Below are 26,239 nucleotides of genomic sequence, written 5' to 3' on the forward strand. Positions count from 1 at the left end.
AAAGACTACAGCTTAGAAAAACCCTACGGGGCAGTCCTCTGACCTATAGGGTCATCCTGTGGTGCCCCCCCCCCCCATTGCACACAACAGCTGAATGCAAGCACCCCAGATGGTTCTTGAGCCCTTCAACCCGTCAGGAGAGGAGTCCATGCCTTGGCCTGCACTGCTCTGGAAAGGCTGCACAGTGGGCCCTGTGCGCCCGCACAACAAGCTGACCCCTGGAGGAACAGCCTGACCAGGGTGGTAGGGGAGGCAGCCCAGCCCAGAGGGTGGTGCCTCTGGCTCCTCTTTACCCCGGGCCCCCCCGCCAGCGGAGCTGTAAGGGCACAGCCCACCAAAAGGATGCCCACCTGCCTCCAACCTGACAAACACCGCAGCCTATACGAGGGGGCTTCCAGGAGCCCAGGGACAGTGGGATGCGAAGCCAATGGCATTCTCCCACATACTCTTGGAAACCCGTGTGCACCTCTCCTCTGGTTACAAACCGAAGCAAATGCTAAATGCGCCCATGTGCCTCATCCCGAGTGTGGGGGGTGGGGGGGAAAGGCATCTACCTCCCTCTCTGCTCCTTTCTGTGCATCTGCCAGGGGAGACAGCCCAGGAGAGGTAGGGGGGCAGGGGAAGGGACAGCAGAGGAAGCGAGTGGCTGGAACCTTGGCGAGGAGCGTGCCTCTCGGCAGCTCTTCCCGCTTGGAGGCCACCATTCGTTCTGTGGCCACTCCTTGGGAAACAGGCCTAAAAACGGAGCGCTAGAGGACCAGACAGACAAAACGACTTGGCTGATGAAAGCTAAATCCTGGCTCCAGGTTGACTCTGCCTTTGTGTGGAGAGGTCTCTGTCGTTGTGACTTCGGCCACAAGGTGGCAGGCCACGTCCCTGGAACCACTCCCTAGCTGAAGGGAAGAGGGTGGACCCTGGATTCAAAGGGTTGAAAGGGGGAAGGACCAGCTCAGCTCCAGGTGCACAGCAGGGGCGCAGCTGGCATTGGAGAGCACCATCTGGGTAGGCACAGTCTATGGGGCAGAGGTCAGAACTGACATGCTCAAGGGCCTTGGGAACAAAAACTTCGTTGCCCCTTCAGGAAAAATTGGCACAGCCATCCCCCTTGAATGAATGGAGGGTGAGTGCAGGCAAAGGACGGGCCTGGGACTCCCCCTCGGGGCTGGGAGATGGCAGACGCCCACCATCTCCCTGCCCACCAGCCCCAGCTGCTCGCTCCCGGTCTCCAAGGCCCCAGGGTCGGACAGACCCCTGGGGACTGTGTACCTCTCATCCTAGTCACCCCACCACGGAGCCCTTCTTTTGCCACACAAAGTGCCCGCATCCAGACTCTTGGTCAGCCAGGGCTGCAGGGCCTCGCGCTCCCCACTACCGGAGCGACCTGCCCAGCTCCCTTTGGGGGGATGAAGTCACTTGTCTATGCAGAGAGGGAACGCCTATGTCGTCTCCATTCAACTCCAGGCTCTTCCTTCCATTCTTTCCATGATCACAAAGGTGATCAAAGCCAGTTAAGGAGTGAGCTGGTAAGACTGCTGTGGACCAGGGGGACCGTGGGACACTGAAGAGCTGAGGGAGGCTGCAGCCGGAGTCAGCACCGCAAGTGGCCGAGGACAGCGGAGAGATGCGGGGATGGCACGGATCTTGCCAGGACACCAGACCCTGGGAGTGGATTCCCACTCACCGCAGCACTCTACGACAGAACCGCCCGCCCCCTCCCCCGCGGGATTTCCAAGACCTTTACAGAAGCACACTGCCTCATCTTCCTCCGGCCAAACACCACGGACCAGCCCAGTGCTGGCCCCTCAGCACTGGAGCCGCCCACCTGACACCTCAGAGTTGGAGTAAGTGGTCACACAGGCGGCTTGCTTCAAAAAGCAAGAAAGAAACACAGGCTGCAGGAGGCAGCGGCGAGGGCTGCCGCAGGGCCTGGTCTCCCAGTCTCCCTTGTACCTCTGGGGGGAAAGACGTCCAGACTGGGCCTGCAGAGTGGCTTCCCTATCCCCCACTCAGACCCCCTGAAGAACACACCTGGGAAAGTGGAGAGGCAGCGACTAAGAGGAAGGCCTACAACGTGATGGATGGACACTGTGGCTGCAGCAACGGTCTCAGGCACAGGGCGCAGGACCGGCAGTACAGAGGGTAGCTATGGGCCGGAGCGTTCACCAGCACCTGAACAACAACCTGTCCCCTGAGGTCCAAAGACCAATTTTCCTGGCCCAGGGTCCTAAGATCACGCCTCCCGTCCTCTCGGGCACCATCACATGTGGGTGAGCTTATTTGAGAGGCACTAGCAACCAGAAACGCAGACTCCACGTTACCTCTATGTAGCTTGGCCGCCGGGAGCCTGCAGGCTTGGAGGCTGCTCTCGGGTCCACTGCCCTCATTGCTTCTGCCTCACGAGGGGCTCCAGTGTCGGGGGAGCCCACTCCTCAGAGGGTGTCACAGAGATTGCCAGGGGTGGCCGGGTGGGGGCTGCGTCACCATGCTTTGGGGCGGGAGTCCAGCTTAAGGGACCCTTGGTGTCACTTGGGGACGCCCAGGTAGCAACAGTATTTCAGGGGAAATCCACTCGCCCTTTGGAACAAGTGCTGCCCGAGCATAACAGGTTTCCCGGCTTGGGAGGTGGCCCACGCTCGGTCTTCCGAAAGTGCCTCCACGCTGATCTTCACACCCAGGGTATCAGGGGTGCTGCCTCATGCCCGCACCATGAGGAGGCGCGCCCCCAGCTAGAAGACCCAGAAAGCAGATCCAGCAGAACCACATCTAACAGGCCTTTGTTTCTGAGACTCCCCACCCCTTAGTGCCTCACAGACCATTAGCACCCACCACTGTGGCCACTTGTCCCTACATGTAGCCCCTCCCTCTCACCCCTTCCCCACAGCCTGCTGGACTCAGTGTGGACTCCCTTCAGGACAGCTGCTGCAGGGTTCCCTTCCAGAGGAGCACAGGGCCTCTGGGCCCTCCGGCCACCAGGCCACACCCAGAGGGCACTTCTGAGTTTCCTCCCCCACTAACCAACCCAGCCCACTCCAGGCTTAGGGGCAAGCACAGACCTGCTGGGGCTGGCCGGGGCCAGTGACCGCGCGAACACCTGTGTATACACATGTGTGCCTGTGTGACCATGGGAGCCGGGTCTGGCTCGTGTCCCTTCCGGAACGGCGATTCTGAGGGCACAGCCTCGCTGCACGTGGTCTTTCTCCTGATCCGGCCCTGTAGGGCCAGATCCGGCCATGTCTCCGCAGACCAGGAATCTGGCAGACGGCAGCAGGCGGGCGAACAGCTTTTCCTTCTTTAATTAGGCAACAGGGACAAACAAATTCTGGGGAGACTCACCACTTGAAGCTAGGCTAAGAGTGGCCAGCAGCCAGCAGTGCTGGGTGCCCGGGCTTGGGTGCCAGCCTATGATTCCAAGACACACCGGGGGAGGGGGGGCGGGGGCGGGTTCAGCCCCAAACAGGATTGCTTGAGCAGGAAGCCACATCACTCCTGGGGAAGCAACTGAGGTTCCCTCCCGCCCCCCACAATCTCCATATGCCCATCGGAATGTGTCCCGAAGGAAACAGGGCCTCCCTCTCAGTGCCAGATCTCCGCTGCTTGCGAAGCTCATCTTTGGTCTGGTGTGAGGGCGGGGCAATCTGCTCTATGGGACACAGACTGGGGACCCCTGGGAACATTCACAGCCACCTTCCTGCCTCCACCTGAAGGCCACAGTCCCCCTGGCGGCTGGCGGGAAGCCCTTGAATGTGTCCCAGCTGGTATTTTAACCTGCTTCTAATTAGCGACGAGAACTTGTGGGCATGGCTTCGTGGGAATCCCGAATGCCACCCACTTTGTTTGCATCCACAGCCTCTCTCGGAATCTGGAGAGGGAGTCTTTCTCTCTTTCTTTTTACAGGTACCATGAAGTGAACCTCCATTCTGCCCCACGCCCCCGGAACGGCCACCGCTTAGAGCTAAGGCATCTTCAAAGAGACCTCCCCACTAGCTTCTAACAGTCCAGCAGCACCTCCCGTGTCCAAGGGGACTTCTGGAGGGCAGCCATCGTGCTTTCCAGCAAGGGAGTGTCCTGGTGCCACGGAGGAGACCCGTGGAAGAGGTGGCCACACCCAGAGGCTCTCTGGCAGCTGCCCCCCTGCTGCTCCCTCCTGGAGTAGTCGAAGCTCCTTCCCCCTCTGCCTGGTGTTGTGGAGGAGAGCTACGAAGGGGCTAGGGAGTTGTTTCTGCCCTACTGAGCCAACGTGTATACGATCCTTGGAACCTTGGTGCCTTTAGGGGGCTGGTAAGTGCCGCGTGTGAGGTCCCGGGCAGCACTCACAGCCGTGTCATCACAATAGATGCGGCCTTTGTGGCTCAGAGTGCAGTTCAGCTCACCCAGGGCCGGCGTCCTTCCACACCCTTAGGACCACTGCAGGAGTAGAACCGACCGCCTCTGTCTGAGGGATCGGGAAGTGGCGTGTTCCTTTCAGGAACAAACGTTCAGCGTCCTAATTCGATAGACGCGCGAGTGCCTGTGTTACTGCTGCTGCTATGCTCCCTGGAAACAGAATTGAAATAACTTCAAAAGACGAGGGTCCGTGCAGCTGACATTCGAGGCAGGTAGCTCAGGATCCGTTCAGACCGGCCACCAGCCTGTGAGATGACCTAGACGTCTGCAAGGCGATGACCTCGACCAGTTTTTCACTGGGTTCCGTTCACTCCCCCCCCAGATCCGAGGTCGTCCTGAACGAGGGTCCGATCAGAAATGCCGCTCAACTTGCTGGGCTTCCCTTGCGCCCCGCCCACGGGTTCCCAGAGAAGCCCTGAGGCAGAGCTTGCCTAAAGGGCTCCAAACCATCACCCCTTCTTCACCAGGAGAGCCAGGAGCTGGTGGCGGCCAGCTCCTACCTGGCCCTGGCACCCTCGTCCAAGCATGTCTCCTGCCCTCTGGACACCTGGTGACGCCGAGACCCACTGCACTCAGTCTGAAGGTTCTGGGGAATCCTGGCACACGGCCAGCAGGTGTCCAGCGAGTCAGGAGGCGCTCGCAGTCCCACGGCCAGCCCCGCCCCCCCTATGTCGCACAGCACCATCGCAGCTCCCCACGGTGGCGTCTGTGACGGAGGACAGGGAGGCACTAGGGCTGATCATATCCAAGATGCCTGCTTTATTTCTTACTGGGTGATGGTATTTCAGGCAGGGGCACCCAGTAAGTCTGGTTACCTCTGTACCTCTGAACTACACATAAACAATCTGATTGGGCAAGGAACGACAGTGTCAGCAGTTTATGAGGGGAAAGGGACAAGGGGAGCGGCTGAATTGTCAAGTCAGTGGTTTCGGGTGCTGTCAGTGGAGACAGAGAAGACCTGGGACGGTTCGAAGACTCGGACCCCTGAGATAGGCTAAAAGCCAAAACCTCGTGGACGGCAAGTCAACCCAGACTCCTAGCACCATCTGGTCTGGAGTCCGCTGCCCACGGGCTCTCCAAGGCCCTGGATCTTGATGGAAACAAGCCGCCGTTTCTTTTCCCGTGCGGAGCAGATGGTGGGTATGGACCTTCCACGCTACAGCTAGCCTGGAGTGCTTTTACCAGGGCGCCCCCAGGGCTCGAGGTGGGCTGGGCCCCATCAACTTCCTATCCATCTGCAATCCTGATTTCAGTTGCTCTTCCTTGTTTTCCTTTTGTGGCCCATTTCCAGCTCAAATCAGAGGCCAAGCTTCTCTGGGCCTGGCCCAGGGGCCCCGTGACTCAGTGGGCATCCTCTCCCTGCTCTCACTCCCCACCTTAGCCAGGTATCCGGGCATTTCTTGCCTCTCTCTAGCTCTGTTTCAAAAAGAAAAGGGAATGGCAGGAGGTGTGGGGGGTTGCTGACCACGGGCGGGTCCAGCAGACTCCAAGCACCCACAGGCACAGACATGTGCGCCCAGGCGTGTGCCATCTAGGGCTGTTCCTCTGAGAACTTGGGGTCCACTTTCTTGGGAAGACGTCCCAGGGGAAGGACCCCTTAATAAAATTCCACGGGAGTCGGGGTTGTTCTTATGAGAAGGCAGCAACTTAGCGGGGCGGGGTCCACGCCAAGGGGCAGGTGATAGACAGGTAGACCAAGATGCCCTCCTGACACGGGAGGGGCTCAGTGAAAGGAAGTGATGTGATTGCTATTGGAATCATCACAGTTAGTCCTCCCACCAAGTGGAAACACACACACACACACACACACACACACGCACGTTTCCTCTAGGACCTGGGGAGCCCTCTGCCCAAGAACCCGCTGCTGCCAAGCTGCCACTTTTTCTTTCTCAGGACCAGCGATTCAGTCACTTAGAAGACGATGTTCTCACCAACAACCCGTGGCTGAGGTCCTGCCAAGGTGTGGCCCTGTCTCTGCTCCACCTGCAGGGACAGCAATCGGTGAGCAAGTCCCCTTCTGGGGATCTTGTGCTTCATGGGGGCGAGCTGATGCAGAAGTGGGAGCAAACCAGGCGTGAGCCCCTGTCCCCTGTCCCCTCCCTTGGGGGAAGAGTCCCCCAGCACACACATCACCCACCAGACACTAGTGACCCTTCCACAGAGTGTTGCCGTCCCAGTCCGGCCTGGGCTGTGCCACCCCCGTCGAGTCCCAAGCAGAGTTTCCACACATGGTGGTTCTTCGGCTGCTGAAAGGGGGGCAGGGGTGCACCCCAGGGTGCTGAGGAGTTTAATGCAGAAAACAAGGCACCGCAGAGAGGTTGGACGCTTGGGTTGTGCGACTCAGGGCACGTTGGTTGAGAAAGCTCAAGGGTTGAGAGAAGGAAGAGGAAGAGGAGGAGGAGGAGGAAGAGGAGACTGAGTTTTAAATAACGTCTCGGGGGCCGGGACCCACTAGATGGGCTCTGGCTTGAGCTTTTCTGCTAGGAAGTCATTCACAAAGGCTTCCACAATGGCGGGTGTGATCTCCTCCACGTCCATCACGTACTTGGCTCGAGCGGACATGTCCAGGATGGTGAGCAAAGGGGCGGCCTCCGGTAGGTTGGTGTAGTCACGCAGGGAGTCGGTCATGTCGTCCTGGAAGCCACCAGAAGGGGGAGAGAAACTGTCACAGAAGACCCTGGGCCCCCAGACGGCAATGGGAATGGAATCCCTCCACCCTCTTGGGGCCAAGGTTCTCCTGCAGAGCAGAGATGGCCCAGAGAACCTGCCCTTCGAGTGGTGGTGGGAAGGGCAGGAAGGAATCGGTGCCAACTAGCCGAGGGGGTGATACTCTGTACCATCCAGTCCACCTTTTCCACCCATATGTTCAAGGGGGCCTCGCCAGAGCCCCTATCCTAATGCCATTTCTCCATGGATTTTTTGTTTTTCTGAAACCGGGTATTTTTGTATGATCTGGCTTTTAACACATTCGCGTCTTTGATGGAGTTAGTTTTGCAGTCCATCATCAATGATTTGCGGCTCAGTTGTAGATTACCCGCGGCCAACCTGGGCCTCTAAACCGGAAGGGTTTCCAACCACAAGACCTCCCTTTGGCTGAAGGGAGGGAGGGAATTGCAGGGCCAGACAGCGCTACTTAAAATACCGTCTGACACCGGGTCCGTGTCCATCATTCCCAGTGGCTGCCCTGGGGAGATTCCCAAATGTCCCTTCGTTGCCTTGTTCAAACGACAAAGGCAACCCGGGAACCCTGCAGACAGGAGAAAGGATTTGGCAGGGCTCGCACTGCTTAGCCCTTGTGGGTAACAGAAAATGGACTCCCCACTCCCATCCCGATGTGGTCTCACTCTAAAACGTTGAGTATTTTGAACGGATTAAAGAACTTCAGTGGTCGCGCCCAGGGAGGGTTGGGGTGTGCTTCCCTGGTCTTCAAAGTGGTATTGGCCAGGAGACAGGAAACACAGAGTTCACTGGTTTCTGGGGTCAAAACCTTCCTTTCTCAGAGGGAACATCTTCGGGAAGATTTCTGGTGATGGTCTCGTTCGTTTTCTCTTTCTGGAAACATCCAGGTACTTCCCAACTAGACTGGGTGGTTTCACACCTCAGGCACTTCAGTCCCCACCCCCACCCCCACCCCATGTGGGTTAATTAAAAACCATGTTAAACAACAGGGAGGCACCTGGGCTTCTAATTCCCACTAGGAGGTCTAGACTAGGCCCAGCACCGAGCTGCGCCCACCTCCTGAGCCCTGCGTCCTCTGGGCGAGCCACGGGAAGATGGAATTTAAATGTCCCCTAACGCTTCAGAGCTTGGAATGAGAGTTGGGGCCTCACTCACCACAGCCTGTCGCTCCAGTTGGAGCACATGGGCCAGGCCAGGAGGGGATGCATCTAGGAGCGATGGGAGGGGCTTGGCACTGAAGCAGAGACCACTTCCGGTTCCTGGTCCAGGGTCCTCCCATCTATCCCCGTCAGGCCTGAGTGGGCCCACTCACTGGACAACTAGGACAGTTGAGTTAGAGCTCCGGGGCCTGCCTCTCAGCGACCTCACATGCAGTCCCCTGCCCGCACAGCACAGTGATGTAAGGGCAGTCCCTAACACCCGGGGCTGATGTGTGGGGTGAATGAGCCCGCCGGCAGTGCCACCCGGCCTGGTGGCCACCTCTCGGCTCAGCAGCCTGGGAGAAGCCCCTCACCCTCTTTGAGACCGGCTGGGGAAGCATGGGCTTTTCAGACACATTTCCGCAGTGGGGGCGGGGCGCCAGCCCTCCCCTTCTATTCTGCACCCACTGAATGCATTCAGAGCGCCTCCCAGCGCTTTGTGGCCCTGAGGCTGGGCCCTGGGAAGCGGCTTTGTTCCCTCGGCCCTGGGGACAGCGCAGGGTGACTTCAGTGGCCTGCAAGGGGGCCTCCGGACTTAGTGTGGGCAGCGGCTATTGACTAGAGGATGAATGGGGGGATCAGGGTGTTTGTGGCTGCTGCCTCATCCTCTCCACACCTCCCTTGGGAGACAAACAGCTTGAAAGGGGCAGGGGGCACTGACCAACTCGGTGTGCGGGTGGGTGGGCCGGGGCCTGGAGGGCTCCGGGAAGTGTGCTCATCAGTCACTGGCTTATGGTGGGTGGGTGGGGTCACCCAGGTGGGGAGGGGCAGTGGAGCATGCGTCGAGCAGCCTGGAGGGGGGGGGGGCGAGAGGATATGGGGTGTCGCGCCTGCGCACACAGCAGCCATCTTGCAGATTCACGGTGCCTGCTGATGGAAGCGTTCTCAGCACGGTTCTTCGTGCTAGAGGTGGCTCTAAGGAAAGGATTCCCCCCACATCCCCCACTTGTCCGGCCTAGCTAGAGACCCCAAGACAGGCCTTTCCCACCTCCTGGGGTCCCTAGATTTAGCAAGTCAGGGTCCCTGTGAGGAGGCAGTGGGAGGAACCAACCACGGGGTCACAGCATGGCGCATGAAGCGCCTGCTGACAGAGCTGGAGGAGACTCATGCATCCTGGTCCCCAGGATGCTTGTGTGGAGGGAGCTGTAGCCCCAGCGTCTGCCCCGCTGCAAGAGCGAGATAAGGAAAGAAGAGGCAGGGCAGGAACGTCCCCGGGCTCCTGGCACACCTTATGGCCCCGTTTGCCCGGAGCACAGCAGGCCCGCGCCCCAGAGCCAACAGCACGCACCTCCCCAGCCACAAAGAACAGAAGCGGTGCCTCCTCCTCCTTGGCTTTGTACTTGGCAATGATTTTCTCAGCGATCGGCTGGATCAGCTGCTTGGCTGCCTCGGACTCCCCATCATCCTCGGAGTCTGTGGTGGGAGAGAGCGCGATTGATCAAGCGGCTCCAGCAGGCCAGCCTGCAGGCCTGTGTTGTGGAAGCCCCTGAATGGAAACAACTATCCCCAGGAAGCCCAGAGTGTGCACGCTTGTGCACACACACACGCTAATGCCCGCTAGCGGCAGGACAGCATCCTCTTGTGCCCACTCACCACCCGGAGGGGCTAAAGGCTCTCTTCACCCAGTCCTTCCCAATCCCACTGTGGGCTGACTGTCTTCTGTGTCAGGCCCTGAGGCCCGGTGGTTTTCCACTCGGTCACAGGATGAGAAGGCGTCACCTAGGACCACTGACTCCTCAGGAAAGTGGCCTGGAACTGGGGGTAAGGGTCCAGGACTAGGGTCCCGTTATGGCAGCTTTGGTGGCTGCAGGGAGGCAGCATGAGGCAAAGTCACAGCTGGCAGCCAGACCCACTCACTGACAGCCTGGGAGGACACCCCACTCCAGGGCCAGGGCCAGGCTCCCCCAGCCCCTTGCAGGCAGACACCTCCCAGGTAGCAAGAGCAGGGCCCGGCAGAGGGATTGCCCCATGATGCTCAGGGCCCACAGTGTGAAGGCTTGGCAGTGGCCCCGCTGGCCCCACACCCACTTATCTCTGTGAGGCTGGGCAAGGACTTGCCTCTCTGAGGCCCGCAGCCCACATCTGTGGGGAGCCAGTGTCACTGGTTTCAGAACCGCTCCCTAGGAAGTAAGCCCTGCAGGAGGCTCCCCAAGGCTGAAGGGTTCCCCAAGCCCACCCTTCCCTAGGGGCCTTTGAACCCTGAGCACAGAACCAGCCTGCAGCTGAGCTTGTTGAAGAGATTCCCTCTTGGGAGACCCCCCCATCCAAATCAGACTTCCAGAGAATGGGGGGCCTGTTGCACACACTCGAGGGGCCCCTGGGGAGCAGGCATGTCAGCTGTGACCCTCAGAGCCTCCAGCACTTTGGGTTGGAACGCAGCCAAGTCCCGAGCCCCTTGGCCAACACTTGCTAGGTTCCCACCAGGAACCAGGGTCACCCCATGGGGCTGTCCCTGTGTTCCTGAGCCAAGGCCGAGCATTACTGAACATGGGAGGGAGGGAGGACAGTCAGCCACCTGAGCATGGGAGTGGGGAATCATGGCGGGGGGGGGGGGGGAGGCAGTCAGTCACCAGGGCAGAGGAGCCAGGGTGAGGCAGCTAGTGCAGCCCTGGGGGCCTTCATCAGAGCCCAGGTGATCTGGAAGCAGCCTGGGGTGAGCCTTGGCCCAGAGGAGGACCCAGCCACTCCTGGCTACAGTCCCTGCAGCAGCCTACCTCCCCCTAACAATGGCCTGGAGCCAGGGACTAAGGGCCTGACCAGTTCTCCCCAGCTGCCCCCCACCCCCACCCCAAGGAGCAGCCCTGAAGCAGAGCAGTGCAGCCAGCACAGGGCTCCCAGCACACTTCCCACAGGGCAGGGCCATGAATAAATCATTGGGGTCAAAAGCAAGGCTGCCAGGGAGAGACAAAGACCTGGGCTCGGCATTGTTCATGACAGAAAGCAGCTGTAGGAACAGACAGCTCCCCAGTGAGGTCCATCTGTTCCATCCCTCCCACAGGGGCCCGGGAGCGCCGTCATCATACCGACAAAAAGGACGAGGCAGGGGCCTTCGTTCAGCTGCACGGCATTGGAGTCGGAGAGCTCCAGCACGGGCTTGGGGTGCCACGGGAACTCCCGGCAATCCTCGTCGTTCAGCACCTCCACCCGCCCCTGCCGCGTGATCACCTCCCCCTGCGGGTCCAGCACGATGAGTGTGGGGATGCCTGCAAGAGAGGGTGGCCATGGGCGTCAGCCACGTTTACTGGAGGGGGGTACTCACAGGACTGGGCCCATGGGGGACAAGATAATGCAGGGCCAGGATCAAGAGCCCCAGGGCAGGTCGGAAAGCTCTGGCTTGGAGCCCAGCCTCAGCGAGTCATGTGGAGGTGTCACATCACCCCTGTGGGGCTCAGTCTACCCAGCTGCAAAATGGAGCATGTACTCCGATCCCCATCTTTCTCCACCATGAAAAGGTCAAATGACAGACTGCGTCCAAAGAGCTTAGCACAAGGTCCTGATAAACAGAAGCAATCAATAATTGGAAGCGATCATCAAATTGCAGGGAATCCTAGTGGCCCTACAGTGAAGCCTTCAGCTGTTAACCTAAAGGTCGGCAGTTTGGATCCACCCAGCGCCTACATGGCAGTTTTGATTGGCAGTCTGCTCCCATCAAGGCCCCAGGCTAAGGGACCCGGGGCAGTTCTCCGTGATGTAGCTCTCATCACCACGGTTACTACAAGGCATCTGAGGAGATGTCCCAGAAGCAGGGGCCTTGCCCCCACCTGCATTACTGCTATTACTGGGGGCCCAGACACAATGGGACCCACCACCGCCCAGTTCAGTGCCGTGCCCCAATGGGTTGTGGATCGGATGGCTGTGATCCGAGGGTTTTCAATGGCTGATTTCTAGAAGCAGGCTACCATGCCCTGCTTCTTAGTCCTTAAACCTGTGAACTTCCCTGAAACCTGCTCAGTACCCCAGCAACAGACCTTCAATGGCCAATGGGTGGTGGCTGTCTGTCTATCCAAAAAGACAAACTCCAAGCACACTGCCACGCGATGCAGGCTCACGGAGCCCTGTCGGACACTTTACCCACTGCGCTGTAGGATTGCTGAGCCTGTAATGTTTGTTAAGCAAACAGACTGCCTCAGCTTTCTTCTGGGGATCAGTTGGTGGCTCTACACTATAGATCTTAACCTACCACACACAAGGACTCCCGACTTATCTATAACACCCGCCCCCTCCCCAAACAAAACCCAAACCAAAAAACCTCCCTGCCCTTGTGTGGGGTACAACTCACAGTGACCCCTAGTAAGGTTTTCCAACACTGATACCCTCATCCCCCTCTCCCCCCCCCCCCAGAAGCAGCTGGTAGGTTTGAACTACTGACCTTGTGGTTAACAGCCCAGAGCTTAACTCCAGGACTGCTAGGGCTCCTTAGTTTGCATGGGTCTGAACGCTAACAAGGTGGTGTAGAAACGTGCAGGGACACTGGCAAGCACATACTTGCTGTTAGTCAACACAAACCACCAATGGACAGACAGACAGGATCGGAGGCCTGGCACAGACTCAGAAAGGGGTCCTGGAGCCCAGTGGGGCAGGGGCCAGAAAGTTCTGCAGCAGAGGGTGGTGGGCTGCCACCAAGCAGGCATGGCTTTTCTGCTACCCTCTGGGGACATTCTGGCACCCTACCTCACAGTCCCCGGAGAACACAGACCTCCACACTGCTCAGACCTCCACACTGCTCAGACCTCCACACTGCTCGATGGGCGGTCAGACACCTGGGCTGGGGTGACAAGTACATGATGGAGCACTCCTGCCAACCACACAAGCTCCCTAAGCAAAGGCCCCTGAGGCAGACGCCCCAAAGCCCCAGCCCCAGAGGACAGCCTTCTAGCTTTCCGCTTCCTGCCCTCTCAGCCCCCACCCCATCCACGAAGCCACAGAGCCTGCCTCAGGCCCGCCTTTGGGGACATGTCTCTCAGAGCAGCCTGTCCCCTCCCCCTCTCAGACACTGTTGTTCCTCCTCTCAGTTTCCCAGCGCCTGAATTTTATATGGGCCAATGAAAGCCTCAGCCATTTAATATTTATAGATTCCAAATCATTCTGTCGGTAATTTGCTCCACTGACATTTCACTTCTCCGTGGGGGTGGGGGGTGCCACGGTACTAGGACTACACCTCTGGTGTTTGGTGACCTGCTGTGGCAGCCGGCACAGCAAGCGTGGCTGCTGGGGGCCTGTCTTCACAAGGAATAAAAGTGCCCATTATGTTCACACCTATTAGGAGAGGGGGCTGCATGTGTGAGGGGCCCGGCCTGGAGAGCAATGGATTCCCATGGAATCCATGCAGGGGGCTGGGGGCCTAGCACACACCTACTGCAGAGTAGGGACCCCCAAGAAGTTAGTGGTTCTGTGCCGGGAAGACTAGACTCTGTAGACGTTTTAAGCCTTATTCTTGCAGCCAGATTTCACCCTGGGGAGACCTGGCTCTGCATGATGAGTGTTCTCGCCCCTGTGGCTGGGGACCAACTGGCCTGAAGTGGGGGGTTGGGGAGGCGCAGGCTGGAGCCAGGGGCTCATCGCAGGACCAGCCAGCTGGGGTGAGCCCCTCTGCAGGGTGACTCCTGCTCTGAAAAATGCTTTGGCATAGCTCTGCCATTGGCGAGGAGTCAGCGTGTCTCTGAATCGGACAACTGCAGCTGTGGAGTGAAAGGGGAGCCCACCCACTGCCCTGCTGAACTGCCTGGAGCTGGGCCCTGCCGTGCTGAGCGGGTCCCTGGACACAAGCGGGCAGCCCAGGGAAGAAAAGGAAAAACGTGAAGGCAACACCACCCAGGGTCAGCACAGCTCTTGTGGGCCCCATGGCTGCAGCCTCTTCACGTCCAGCCGTGGGAGGAGCCCCAGGCTGCAGCTGCAGGGCAGCCAGCTGCTCCCTGCCCCCAGCTTTCCCCATGGCCACTCGGCAGCAAGGCCTCCTCCCTATGCACCAAAGCCCAAGATGACAGGGTACACGGGGGCATGGGCCAGGCCGCACTTGTGACTGTGTGTGTGTGTGTGTGTGTGTGTGTGAGGGGGTTTGTATCCACTGTGTCAGGCTCCTGCCTGCTCATGGGCAAGCGTGGCCCTGGAGCCCTAAGGGGGTGGGGTGTGGTGTGTGCACACACGTGTCTGCATGTGCACACACCAGCTTACTAGAGTGTTCCCTCCAGTGTGAACCAGGCGCCAGGCTGAGAGCTCGGCATCCGCAGTGTCATGGGCTGGTGTCATCTCCTAACAACGGGGCGTGCGAAGTACCATTCTTATTTCACAGAGGTGCCCGCTGAAGTTCCGAGGGGAAGCATTGACCCACGATCAGCTAGCCGGTAAGCAGGGGGCCAACTGGGGCCGAAGGGTTGAATCTTTCTCCCAGTCCACTGGCTGAGGGTAGGGAAGGTGTCTCTTAGCTAGAGCAAGGAAAAGCCCACACCCTCTCTTCTGTCCTGCCCCAGGGAGGGCGAAAGGTTGAGATGACAAGCAGCTCTCCCCTTCCCCACCACCCCGAGGAAGGTTTTCCCAAGTAGAGACTTCCAGTGGGAAACTGCACGGGAAGGGGCAGTGTCTGGGGATGCCTTCCCACATCTGCTCCCTTTGCGCTTGTCCTTGGCTTACCTAGTTAACACGGATGGGGGGTTGGAGAAGCCCACATAGAATTCTAAGGAAGACCCAGACACGGTACTTAACTTCTCAGGGCCTCGGTTCCCCATCAGCTGTGAAACAGGGATCACGATGGTTTCCCAGTCCCTTTAAGGAAGCCCTGGTGATGGGTTGGACAGCTAACCATAAGGTCAGCAGTTCGAAACCATCAGCCCCTCCACGGGGGCAAGTCTGCCCTGTCCTGTGGGGCCACGGTCAGTTGGAATGGGCAGCGGTGGGTCTGCTGTACTTTTCTACAGCTTTTCTGAGGAACGAGCAGCACAATCGACAGACAAGGCTGCTTAGCAGAGGCCCCGCGGCGTGGTAACCAACTCCACCACCACGATGGGGAAATGATTCAGACACACCGAGAGCCCGTGGGTCTCAGGGGAGACCTGCCCGCCCAGATTTCTTTCCTGGGGCCGTGATCCAAGCCAAAGAGCCTGGGAGGTGCAAGTGGCTGTGAACCTAGAGGTTGGTGGTTCAGACCGGGGCCGGCAGGCAGCTCCAGACAAACTGCCTCTGTCAAGATTACAGGCAAGAACACCGTAGGGATCATGTCCTTCTGTCCATGCACGGGGTTGCCGAGAGTTGAAATCAATGCAATGACAGAGGGTGTGGAGCGGCTTTTCAGTGTTATCAAACCGGATTGCCAGGCCTCTCTTCTGTGGCACCACTGGGTGGATTCACAAGGCTGACTTTTTGGTAAGCCGTGAGGGTACACCACGTGTTGGTAAACAGGGAAGGGCTCTGGGGACATGTGCTATGATGCGTAAGCTCATTAGTCTTGTGATTCACTAAGTGGACCATTTGGCTCGGCCATCGGCAGCAGGACCAATGGCCGATGGCGAGCCCTGGTGATGGAGAAGCCAGCTCTGTCACAGGGAGGGTTCTGTGCACTCAGCTCGGGGTAGCCACTCCTTTGCTGCGTTGCACTGCCCCACCCTTGACGGTGGGCTTGAAACACAGTTTGACCCCAGGGTGAGTTTCAGCCCCAATCCTGCCTGCTCCCCTGCCACAGCAGGACCGGAGAACTCCCCCTCACCAGTTCTCTCAAAGCCTAGAGAAGGTCTAAGAAAACTGCCCCACATCTCCTCCCGGGAAGGGGCACACGGGTGGGGGGAGGGGGCATGGGGGAAGCCAGGGGGCGCACAGACCTAGATGTCCCAGAGCAGAGGGCGGGGTGTGGTGCTGAGCTTTCCTTCTGCAGGGAGCCTGCAGCAAGGCCTGAGGGGCGGGAAGGACAACCCGGGAGCACAGGGCACCGGGAGGAGGCAGGAGGAAGAACAGTGTGTGTCCCCAAAGCTCAAACTCACTGCCGCAGATCCCGTTCCAGCTCACAGCGACCCTGTGGGACAGGGCTGGCTGCCCCTAACTCTTCATGGGAGTAGAAAGCCTTGTCTTCCTCCCAAGGTGCAGCTGTAGGTTTTGAACTGCGCTGGCCTAGCCGCTAGCAGCATAATGTGCCACCGCGCCACCAGGGCCCCCGTGAAGGCTGTACCAGCTTAGAAAACATTCGCAATTCGTCATTCAGTGGAAAATGCCGACGACACAGAATCAGGTACACATGAGTAAGGGCTCGGACAATTGCTAACCAAAAAGTAGGTGACTGAAGCCCACCAGCTGCTCCTCAGGGGAAAGATGTGCTGTCTGCTTCCGTTAAGGCGCACAGCCTCGGGCGTCTGTCCTATAGGGCCTCTGTGAGTCGGGATGGCTGGGCCGAGTTTGGGGGTATGGCGACGATGACTGCAGCTCTGTGAAAGTATGGACATGTGTGGGCAGAGACCAAGAGGGACCCAGAAAAGTGGACACAGTTGTGCTTCGATAGGCAGGAATGTGGGTGAGAGCAATATGTGTCTCTGACTTTTACACGATGCTCAACTGCCTGCATTCCTGTCAAACAAAGGAGGAGCGGGACCCTCCGGGCAGCAGGGGTGGGGCAGGATGACAAACAGGAGCCCCGCCTAGACCAAGGCAGCTGCCAGGCTCTGTTCATGGGATACCCCACCCCACCCCCACCCCGTCTCACCCCATCCTGACTCCCCTTAGAGAGCTTAGGGCAGGAAGAAGGTTTGGTAAAACTCTGAGAAACCTCAAAGAAGAAAGGGCTGGGCCTGGCTCCTCACTTGAGCTTGGCGGGAAAGCTGTGCAGATTGTGTGTGTGTGTCTAGAGATGTGAATGAAGATAGGACAATGTTCTTGGAGGACAGAAACTCAGAAACAAAGCCTTCACCCTCAGCGAGAGAGAAACTGTGACCCAGTCCCACCACAAAACGCCCTCCGGGGCGTGCGCAGCGTGGCCGAGAGGGACGGATCTGGACAACATGCCCGTATGTGAGAAAAGCAAGCGACAGAACGTTATTACAGCGCGCCGGCCGGTAATGTGCCTAAAACCCATGCTCTGAGTACCCTCCCCACCACTGGGATTGGTGCAAATGCGATGAATCCGGAAGGGCAGGTCCCTGTGCCGTTTACGGTGGTGTTTTCTCCTGGGGGGCGGCAGAGGGGAGATGACAAAGGTGAGGGATGTCACCTTGGTCTGCAAGGCTCCCATCCCCTCAGACTTTAAATGCCTGGAGCACCAATGCCGAGTTGGGTGGTGGCCCACGGGGGCTCGCTGCAGCATTCGCTGTCTTCTCCTGGTTTAGTTTGTCGTGTTGGCAAAATGAAGCACAACAGACTACTGGAGCTGCTCAGCTGAGGGCCCTGGCCGAGGAAATGTCTTCCCCAAGTTGGTAGGGCCGCGTGGTCAGTGCCAAAGCACCAGGCTTGGGGACTTGCCTCCCTGGGACCGCAAAGGACCATCTCTAAGTAGGTCACGTTCAAACGAAATAGATCACCTCAAACCCGTTTTTGAAGCAGACACCCATGTTTTTGGTGTGTGTGTGTGTGGGGGGAGGACAAAGGGAGGGAAGGAAGGCAGAGAGGAAAGAATTGGAACAGGAGACAAAAGGTCACAGGGCCCTCACTCCCACAGCTCCGGGCCACTAGCACCAAGCTGCCTGCCCCTGGGGTGTCGCTGCCCCATCATCCAGCCCAGGGCCTACACAGCCCTCAGGCTGAGTGCTAGCCCCAGAGGCTGGGGGCTGGGAGGAGAGGGGCTTGGGGCTCCGAATCCACACGAAGAGGGGTGCTAAGCTTCCCTGCAAAGAACACTGTGTTCTTGGACAGGGAGGATTTGTCAGAAAATTGCTAATGGGATTTGCCTTTTGTGAAGTGTGTCTAAACAGTTTTCTTAGAAAGGCATTTTTACAAAGCTTAGGAGGCTGCAAATTCCCCTGGATGCATACAGCTCTGTGAGTCGGGAGGCCTGCCGACTTGGGGTGCCTCCGTCACTTCCATGAAACAAAGGGACTGGAAGAAGGTCACAGGTCTCAGGGCCTTGGGAACTCTGGAGAGCCACAAGGGCGGCTGGTTAGCACAGCCCTGTCCCGCCCTCCGCCGAGGCTCCCCTCCCTTTCTTGGTCTGACTCGTTTGTTTGGAGCTCTCAAGAAGCTCCGCCCCCCTGTGCCTCCATGAACAAGTGATGATGGCAGATCATGGGAAGCCCTCGTTCCCAGGCATGGGGGCAAGGCACGGTTGGGGCAGATTGGGCAAGGCCGCCTGAAACCGCTCTGTGGAAGGGAGACCCAGGACACTGCAGTTGGGGGCAAATGCCTCTAGAGCAGCCCCAGAGATTTGCTGAAGAGAAGACACAGCAAGCCAAAGTGACATCTACGCCGATCCTGTGTGTGTGTGTGTGTGTGTGTGTGTGTGTGTGTGAGAGAGAGAGAGAGAGAGAGAGAGAGAGAGAGAGAGAGAGAGAGAGAGAGAAAGAGAGAGACAATATACACATGTGGGTGGTGGTGTTGGCTGCCCTCGACTCATGGAGCCCCCATGCACAATAGACATAATGCTGCCAGGTCCCCACTCATCCTGGGATTGGTTGCAGATATGACCACTGGGAGATTGGACTAGGCCTGTGTACTTCGTCTGTCTTCGTCAGCATCACAGCAACACACGGGCCTCCACCTCCTCGGCTGTGCATGAGGTGCACTGGCCAGGAATCGAACCGGGGTCTCTCACATGACAGGCACGAATTCTAAGACTGGATCACAGCTGCCCAGATACACGTTCGTACAAGTGCGCCAGTCAGATGACCTTGGAAGTTGTAACCACAGAGACACACTCAGCTCAGCCACATTCAGACTCTGGTAAGCATCTGAAAGGATTTGGTGATGCTGTAGGGTAGGGGGTCGGCAGACTTTTAAACAGGGGCCAGTTCACTGGCCCTCACACCCGTTGGAGGGCCAAACTATAGTTTAAAAAACACTGAACAAATTCCTATGCACACTGCACATCTTATTTTAAAGTAAAAAAACAAATGGGGCAAAAACACCTGGCAGGCTGGATAAATGTCCTCGACAGGCCGCATGTGGCCCGCGGGCTGTAGTTTGAGGACCCCTGAGGTAGAGGATGAAAGAACACAACTTTGCTTCAAGTTCATTTAGAGGTAGACTAGCCACACAGAGCTAGACTAGCACATTGCTGTGCAATCGAGTGTGACCCACGGCGACCTGAAAGAGCAGAGCGGAATTGCTCCAGAGGGCTTCCAGGGCCTAGTCTTTACTGGAGCAGGCTGGTGGGGGAGTGGCTAAGAGATCAGCTTCAAACAGAAAGTTCAGCAGTTCGAATCCATCAGAAGCTCCTTGGGGGAAGATGTGGCAACTGGATAAGGAACACATCGCCTTGGAAACCCTGGGGCTGCTGTGAGTTGCCACAAGTGAGGCTGAACTGGGGGATGTGGACTACAAGAGGCTGCCCTATTAGGAGGACAAGGATACGACCCCGTCACGAGGGCTGAAAACGTGTCCTACCTACCTGCTAGACAAACGCAAATGCACTGAGCTGAGAAGCAAATCCCCGAATGCTTGGAACGATACCACCCTTTCCACAATAAGCAAGCATATTTCAAACCTAGCAAGATTGGAGTCCCTGGATCCGTGGTTCTCCACCTTCCTGATGCCGTGACCCTTGAATATAGTCCTCATGGTGTGGTGACCCCCAACCATAAAATTATTTTCGTTGCTACTTCATCACTGTCATTTTGCTACTGCCATGAATCGGGCGACCCCCGGTGAAAGGGGTCGCGACCCACAGGTTGAGAATCACTGCCCTAGTGATGCAAATGGCTAATGACCCAGCTAGCTAACTGACGGGGAAGTTAGAGGTTTGGGTCCACCCAGAGCAACTCAAGAAAGGCCTGGTGATCAACTTCCAAACACCAACCGGGCAAAGCCCTGTGAAGCACAATTCTACTCTGAGGCATTGGGGGCTGTCAGGGGTCAGAGTCCACTTGATGGCAGTAGGTGGGGTGTTGGGGGAAGAGGTCAAAGTCAAATCTCTAGGAGCCACACTTTTGTGTGCCAAGGAATGTGCCCACCCTTGGTACTAACGCCCAGTCTCTGTGTCTACAGAAGAAAACAGGCCGGTGAACGTGAACAGAACGGCCTCAGCCCCGGGACTTTTAAGTTGAAATGGTATAACAGCACTACCCCATCCCAGGGAACCCAAGACCCACCATATTTGTAAGTTTAATTTCCTAGTTAATTCACTGGCTTAAGGACTTGGGAACGTTCTGCTTGCCTCTCAGATAAATATTTTTAAAAGGTTTAGACCTATAAATTCAGTTTAAAAGGTTTAAAGGCACTTAAGGAAGGCTATAAGTGGGCCCAACATTAATCCCAGACCCCTCACCAGCACTCACACGCTGCCACCAAGTCGACTCTGACTCAAGTGGCCCTCTAGGATAGGGAAGTGCTGCCCCTCTGGGTTCCCGAGACTGTAACTCTTTACGAGAGTAGAAAGCCTCGTCTTTCTCCCTAACGAGGAACTATTAAAATGTCCTAGACGTATAAAGAGAATTGCAAGATTCAAAAACCGACATTAGGGGCTTTATTTGTGTTTCAGTAAATCAAATACAAATTTTAAAACCAAAGTAAACTTCGGCACAAGCTCTCCAATTGGCACCCACTTCCCACGAAACTCACCTTGGCCAGCACAAACTGGGGTGACGTAGCCCCTGGCTGATGCCAGGGCAGGGGTGCCCCGGCAGCCCCGGAGCCACAGAGGGTGGGACCAGAGCTGCCCTGTTTGCGTGCACCAGTTTCATAGCTTCTAGGTCAAAACCTTCCAATTCAGGAACCTCTGAGGGAATATGGAGGGACCCCCAGGCCACTCCTGTCCCTTTCCAGATGAGCCCCAGGGAGGGGAAGCAGGTTATGAGGGCCCCACAACTGCTCAGTAGCCCAATTGAGGCTGGACGGCCTGGTGCGGCTCTTTCTTTAAGGCCCTACGTCCACTCAGGAGCAAGGCCTGGGGGCGGCTGGGAGGGCCCTGGCACGGGTGCCACCTCCTCTGCTCCTTGGAGCTGTCTCCAGCCCCGGTCTGAGGGTCATCTTTTTCCTTAGCAGCTGGCTCAGCCACGGTGAGTGCTCACTGAAGGAAAGCCCACCCCAACAAGAAAGGGGGTGTGGGGAAAAGAAAGTGCTAGACTGCACGCTGCTCGAACCACGGCGCAGGCGAAGAACATCGGAAGCGCCGCGGCTGCCGCAGGAGCGACAAGTCTGCCCTGGAGGAAGGACAGCCCTCAGCGAGATGGATTACACCATGGCTGCATCGATGGGCGCAACTCTGAGGATGGTGCAGGCCTGAGCAAGGCTTGGCTGGGTTGTCCACAGGGTCACGATGGGGTCAGAATGACTCGACAGAACCTCATAGCAACGGCAAAGCCACGGGAGGCCTGGGACCCTGGCCTCGGAGCTGATGAAGACACAAGCACTTGGCTCCCCACAGGCACCCAATGGTGTTTGGTTGAAGAAATGCATGAACAGGAGGATTCCAGGGAGCTCTGAGAAGTCAGCTGGGGCCAGGACAGGGGTGACGTGGCATTCATGAGCTTCAGGAGGGTGGAGACAAGTTGCCATTGTCCCCAGGTGCCTCCAGCCAGCACAGGGCCTGGAGGAGCTCTGGAGGTGCGAGGCTTTCCTGCCACCCTAGACACCCCTTTTCTCTCCCCAGACTCCACCCACTCTGTCAGGTGCTGCTCCAGAGCCATCTCTTCCGGGGAAGCCTGTCTGGTTTGACAGCTGTAAGCCAGGCTCCCCTCTGAACGGACATTCCTCCACTGGGCGGCCTGCCCTGGATCGAATCCTGCCTTGAGCTTATTTCCTCACGGGGCAGTGTCTCGTTGGCTTCACTGGGCCGCAGGCTGCAGGCAGTCAGGATCAGTCTTCCCGGGCAGGGTCTGACAAGCTGTTGGTGGCACTGAGTCCTGACACTGAGCCTAAGAGGTCAGTGAGCAGGTAAGCAGTTGGATCTGAGGAGCGGGTGAGGCTGGGCAGTAGGCAGAACAAAGCTCTAAGCTGAGAGAGCTGGCACAGATGGCAGGGTGGGTGTGGGCCGATGAGCCAGCGTGGGCTGTGTTCCAGATGAACCTCACGTTCTTTTAGTGTGGCTTAAGGCCGGTGGGCAACTGCCTGCTCAGGGGCAGGGCCACTCCAGTCTAGCTTTCTGGTCCTCAGCCATCGGCTCCTTGAGGTTGGGACCACACAGAGACGACTTGTGGCCACACGTGGCTGGGCCTGAAGGCTGCACCAAAGGCGCCCCTCCTTCACCTCCTCCTCAGTTGTGGTCTCTGGCCGCCAGGGCCCCACCTAGCAACGGCAGCTCCGGCGCCTGCAATATTGCTGTGCTTACCCCGGAGGGTCACAGAGCTTTGAGGGCAGGCTTACTCAGCTTCTTGATTATTTCCCACCAAAACCTCATCCCATACGCTGCAGGGCAGCCCGGGATCACCCTTCTTGGCTCCTCTTTTCCAAAGGGCCCAGCACGGTGAGCACAGAGCTAAGGGTTAGCCGGAGCTCAAGAATTCTACGCATTACATTTATCCCACTTTATCTGCCTTAAACGGCCACGAAAAGGCTTTTAAAAGAGAAAAAAAACAAAACCTGCCTGGTGTAACCCCCTACAATTCTATGAAAACTATCACGCGGAAGGAAGCACAAGGAAGGAGGGCTGGGGCCCGGGCCAGGCCCAGACTGGCTCTGAGAAGCAGCTAGAGGGAGGGACAGTCAGTCCCATCCCATCTGTCCACACCCCACCCCACACACAGGCTTTCTAGCAGCTGAAGCAAAGGCTGGTGATCTACGATGAAATCCCAACCTTGCAAACGACCGAGTGGGCTCAGTTCCTGCCGGGTGCTGTAGGGCCCATCTCCTGAGAAGGCATATTCCCACAGGCAGGCTTTCTAAATGGAAGGGTCGGGAGGTATCTCTCAAGGCCTCTGGTGCAGAAGGCTGTCCCAATTTACAGCCAACCACTTCTTTCCTGCACAGAGTGCCGTGTGTGTGTGTGTGTGTGTGTGTGTGTGTGTGTGTGTGTTGGAAGGATGAGGGTGGAGTTCTTTTCAAAGGAGGCCAGTGCATTTCCAGCGTTTCCAGCTACAACCCTGGAGGGCGGGGAGGATGAACATGATCCGCACCCACCGTTCATCTGCTCCCTGGTGGCATGGATGTGCGGTGGGCTGCGAACCACAAGGTCGGCACTTGGAAACCTTGCTCAGCAGTAGGGGTCTGGCGATGGGAATGGGAGGGAAAGACCCGGGTGGTGAGGTGCTGCGTCCTGAGAATCAATTCCTACAAGTGGGGGATTTGTAGGACTCTGGAGTGGCAATAAAACTATTATTTAAAAAAATGTTAGAAAGTCGTGACAAATACATGTATTAAAACAATGCCTTACACACATTAAGTCTCCTCTTCCCCCCATGGAGGGGCTTGTGGTTTCAAACTGCAGGTCATGGGATTAGCAGCCCAACACAGACCCACGATGCCGCCAAGGCTCCAGTCCTGGAGTGCCCCAGGACTGCTAACACGACCGAGGTGGAAAACCCACGCGTCTCAGACGAGGCAGGTCACGGCACCTCCGTTGGGGGCCCCCCAGAAGCCGGCACTCTTGATGGAAAGGAACGGGGCTTTTTTCATGCAGGGGGGTTTAGGGCTTCACCACGGAGCACCTGGCTGGGTACAGGCCAGACATGGAGCTTTTGCATGACCGCCCAAGGAACCCCACCCAGCTTGTCTCATTAAGAGCCATCGCTTCTGAACAACACCAGGCTTATTAGTATTTCAAGGTGTAACTGCCAACACCCTCAGCAAGTCCGTTTTCTCACCTTGGATCCTCTCAGACCTCACTGCCAGTGTCCGAGCCGTGACGAGCACGCTGTCTGCCTTCTCCCAGGAGCGCACCCAGCCAGCGTCTGAGGCAGGGGCGCACTACCCCCCCCCCCCATGCAGAGGCGGGAACTGTCTGATGGTAACACCTCATAGGGAGTCCTAGCCTAAGATGCCCCCCAGGCATTTGGGGTTTCTGCTTCGTGGCCCAACCATCACGCAGGGCGAAGAGGTAGCCATCCCACCAGGACAGCGCTTTGTCATTGAAGTAGAAATTACACACCGTGAACTTCACCTCTGGTCACTTTGAAGTGGGTGGGAGATGTGAGCGTTCATGGAAATAGAGATGCTCCCTGCGTTTGGCTTTTAAAAAGGAGGCTGGAGCAGCGGGGGCCCAGTCGGTCGGGGTGCCTACCTTGGATTCCGTACAGCCGGTTGAGGCGCGACCGCCGGGCCTCGTCGGTGTAGGGGACGGCTAGCCAGGGCATCTCGCTGAAGTACTGCTTGAAGGACTCTTCTGACCTTTGGAGAGAACAAGGCTTTCAGCCCCACCTTCCTCCAGGCTGGTGGCACCTGGACACTGCACACGCTGGAGTTCCTAACCACCACGCTCCTCAGGCTCCAGGATGTGCAAGCGGGCTATTCCCGCTGTCTGGTTCTTGTCCAGGAGAGAAGACCTCCACACAACACAGGCGGCTCTCAAACCCAAACGCTGGGCCACTTCCCAGCCCCACCCTCACCTCCAGCCCACCCAGGCACGTGTTGCCCCTGGGCAGGCCTTCCTTTCCCAAGGGGCCCAGATGGACACAAAGACACATGGCCCGAGGTACTTCTGACCTGCGCCTCGAACACTGAGGGGTGCCGGCCCACGCCTGAACGTACCCAAACATAAATGGTATGATCCCACCCCGAAACACAAATCTAATTCAGTCACAGATCACAGACCAGTGCCTGCCTGGGGGCCTAAGGGAACCTTTCGGTGATGGAGCGCCCTGTATTGAGATTGGGGTGATGGTTACGTGTAGGGAGCCCCAGTGCGATCTGGGATAAGCATCGGATTGCTAACTGCAAGGTTGGTGGTTCACATCCACCGGGACTGCTCCTCAGAGGGAAATGAGGCTGTCTGCTCCCCTGAAGATTTACAGTCTCAGAAACCAGAGACAGGGTCGCTTTGAGTTGGGATCTAATCAATGTCAGTAGGCTTGGTGAGGGGGCTTTAGAAAATTCGTGTGAAAATTCCATTATCTTTTGATGTCTTTTTGCACGTCTGTGTACAAAACACTCTGAATTGCACATGTAAAACTTTTGTGCAAAATCATGTCTCCATGAAAAGTTGACTTAAAATATGGGGGGAAAACAAAAAGTCTTCAAGTGTGGCCGCTGCCCACACATGCTTTCCCGCCTGCCTGCTCTCCCATCCACTGAGCGGCAAAGTTGGGGGGCAGCAACTCGGGCCACGGGTCACCCAGAGCCCTGGAAGGGCCAGACGCCAAGAACATTCCATGCTCCAAATGCCCTCACTCTGTTGGCATCTTAGGGGTCATGCTGCCCCGATCCCATGGCGTCACTGATGAGGCGTGCCGCATGCACGGCCCAGCACATACACACACGAGGCTGGCTGGCAAGAGGAGAGGCCAGAGCAGAGACTGGGGAGCCTTGGTCTGGGCCTGGGTCAGATTCAGGGCTGGCCATCTGAGATGAGGGGAGCTCACCGGGGAGGACCACCAGCGAGGGGGCAACTGTGGCTGGAAGGGCAGACTGACTCCAGGAAGACGGCCCTTCTTGTTTCTCTGTCCCCTTATCCATGTGCAATCTAGCAGCCCCCAGACAGAGACCATGGCCCTAACTGAAAAAAAGAGATGGATGTCATTGTCCTCTCCTTTCGGGCCCTTTCCCACCCTCCCACCTACACATACTTTTATCACTGTGCAAAACGCTGCTCCTGCCAGGAAAACACACCCTCGTTTTCCAACCACCCAGGACGGACCCGCTATCTCTAGCAAGGGCCGGCTCCTCTGAGCCATCAGAAGATGGCAGGCGTGCGTGCGGCAGGTAGCAGTCCCTCTAACCCAGTTCCAGGTGAGCCTTCGCACTCCGGCCCCCACCCCCAAGCCTGG

General features: G+C 57.6%; 1 protein-coding gene across 1 annotated transcript in view; it reads right to left on the minus strand.

Moving 5' to 3' along the window:
* Positions 1-5,119: 5,119 nt before the first annotated feature.
* NXN (nucleoredoxin) overlaps positions 5,120-26,239 on the minus strand; it is a 161,344-nt gene continuing 140,224 nt past the window's right edge. Inside the window, exons 5-8 of the mRNA XM_075561248.1 lie at positions 24,538-24,644; positions 11,285-11,464; positions 9,550-9,674; positions 5,120-7,017 (exon numbers count right to left, since the gene is read on the minus strand). Coding sequence (XP_075417363.1) covers positions 6,835-7,017; positions 9,550-9,674; positions 11,285-11,464; positions 24,538-24,644 — 595 coding nt within the window. The 3' untranslated portion in view covers positions 5,120-6,834. The remainder of the gene's footprint in view (positions 7,018-9,549; positions 9,675-11,284; positions 11,465-24,537; positions 24,645-26,239) is intronic.

This window comes from Tenrec ecaudatus, chromosome 10 (genome assembly GCF_050624435.1).
Source record: "Tenrec ecaudatus isolate mTenEca1 chromosome 10, mTenEca1.hap1, whole genome shotgun sequence".
In the NCBI taxonomy this organism is placed as follows: domain Eukaryota; kingdom Metazoa; phylum Chordata; class Mammalia; order Afrosoricida; family Tenrecidae; genus Tenrec; species Tenrec ecaudatus.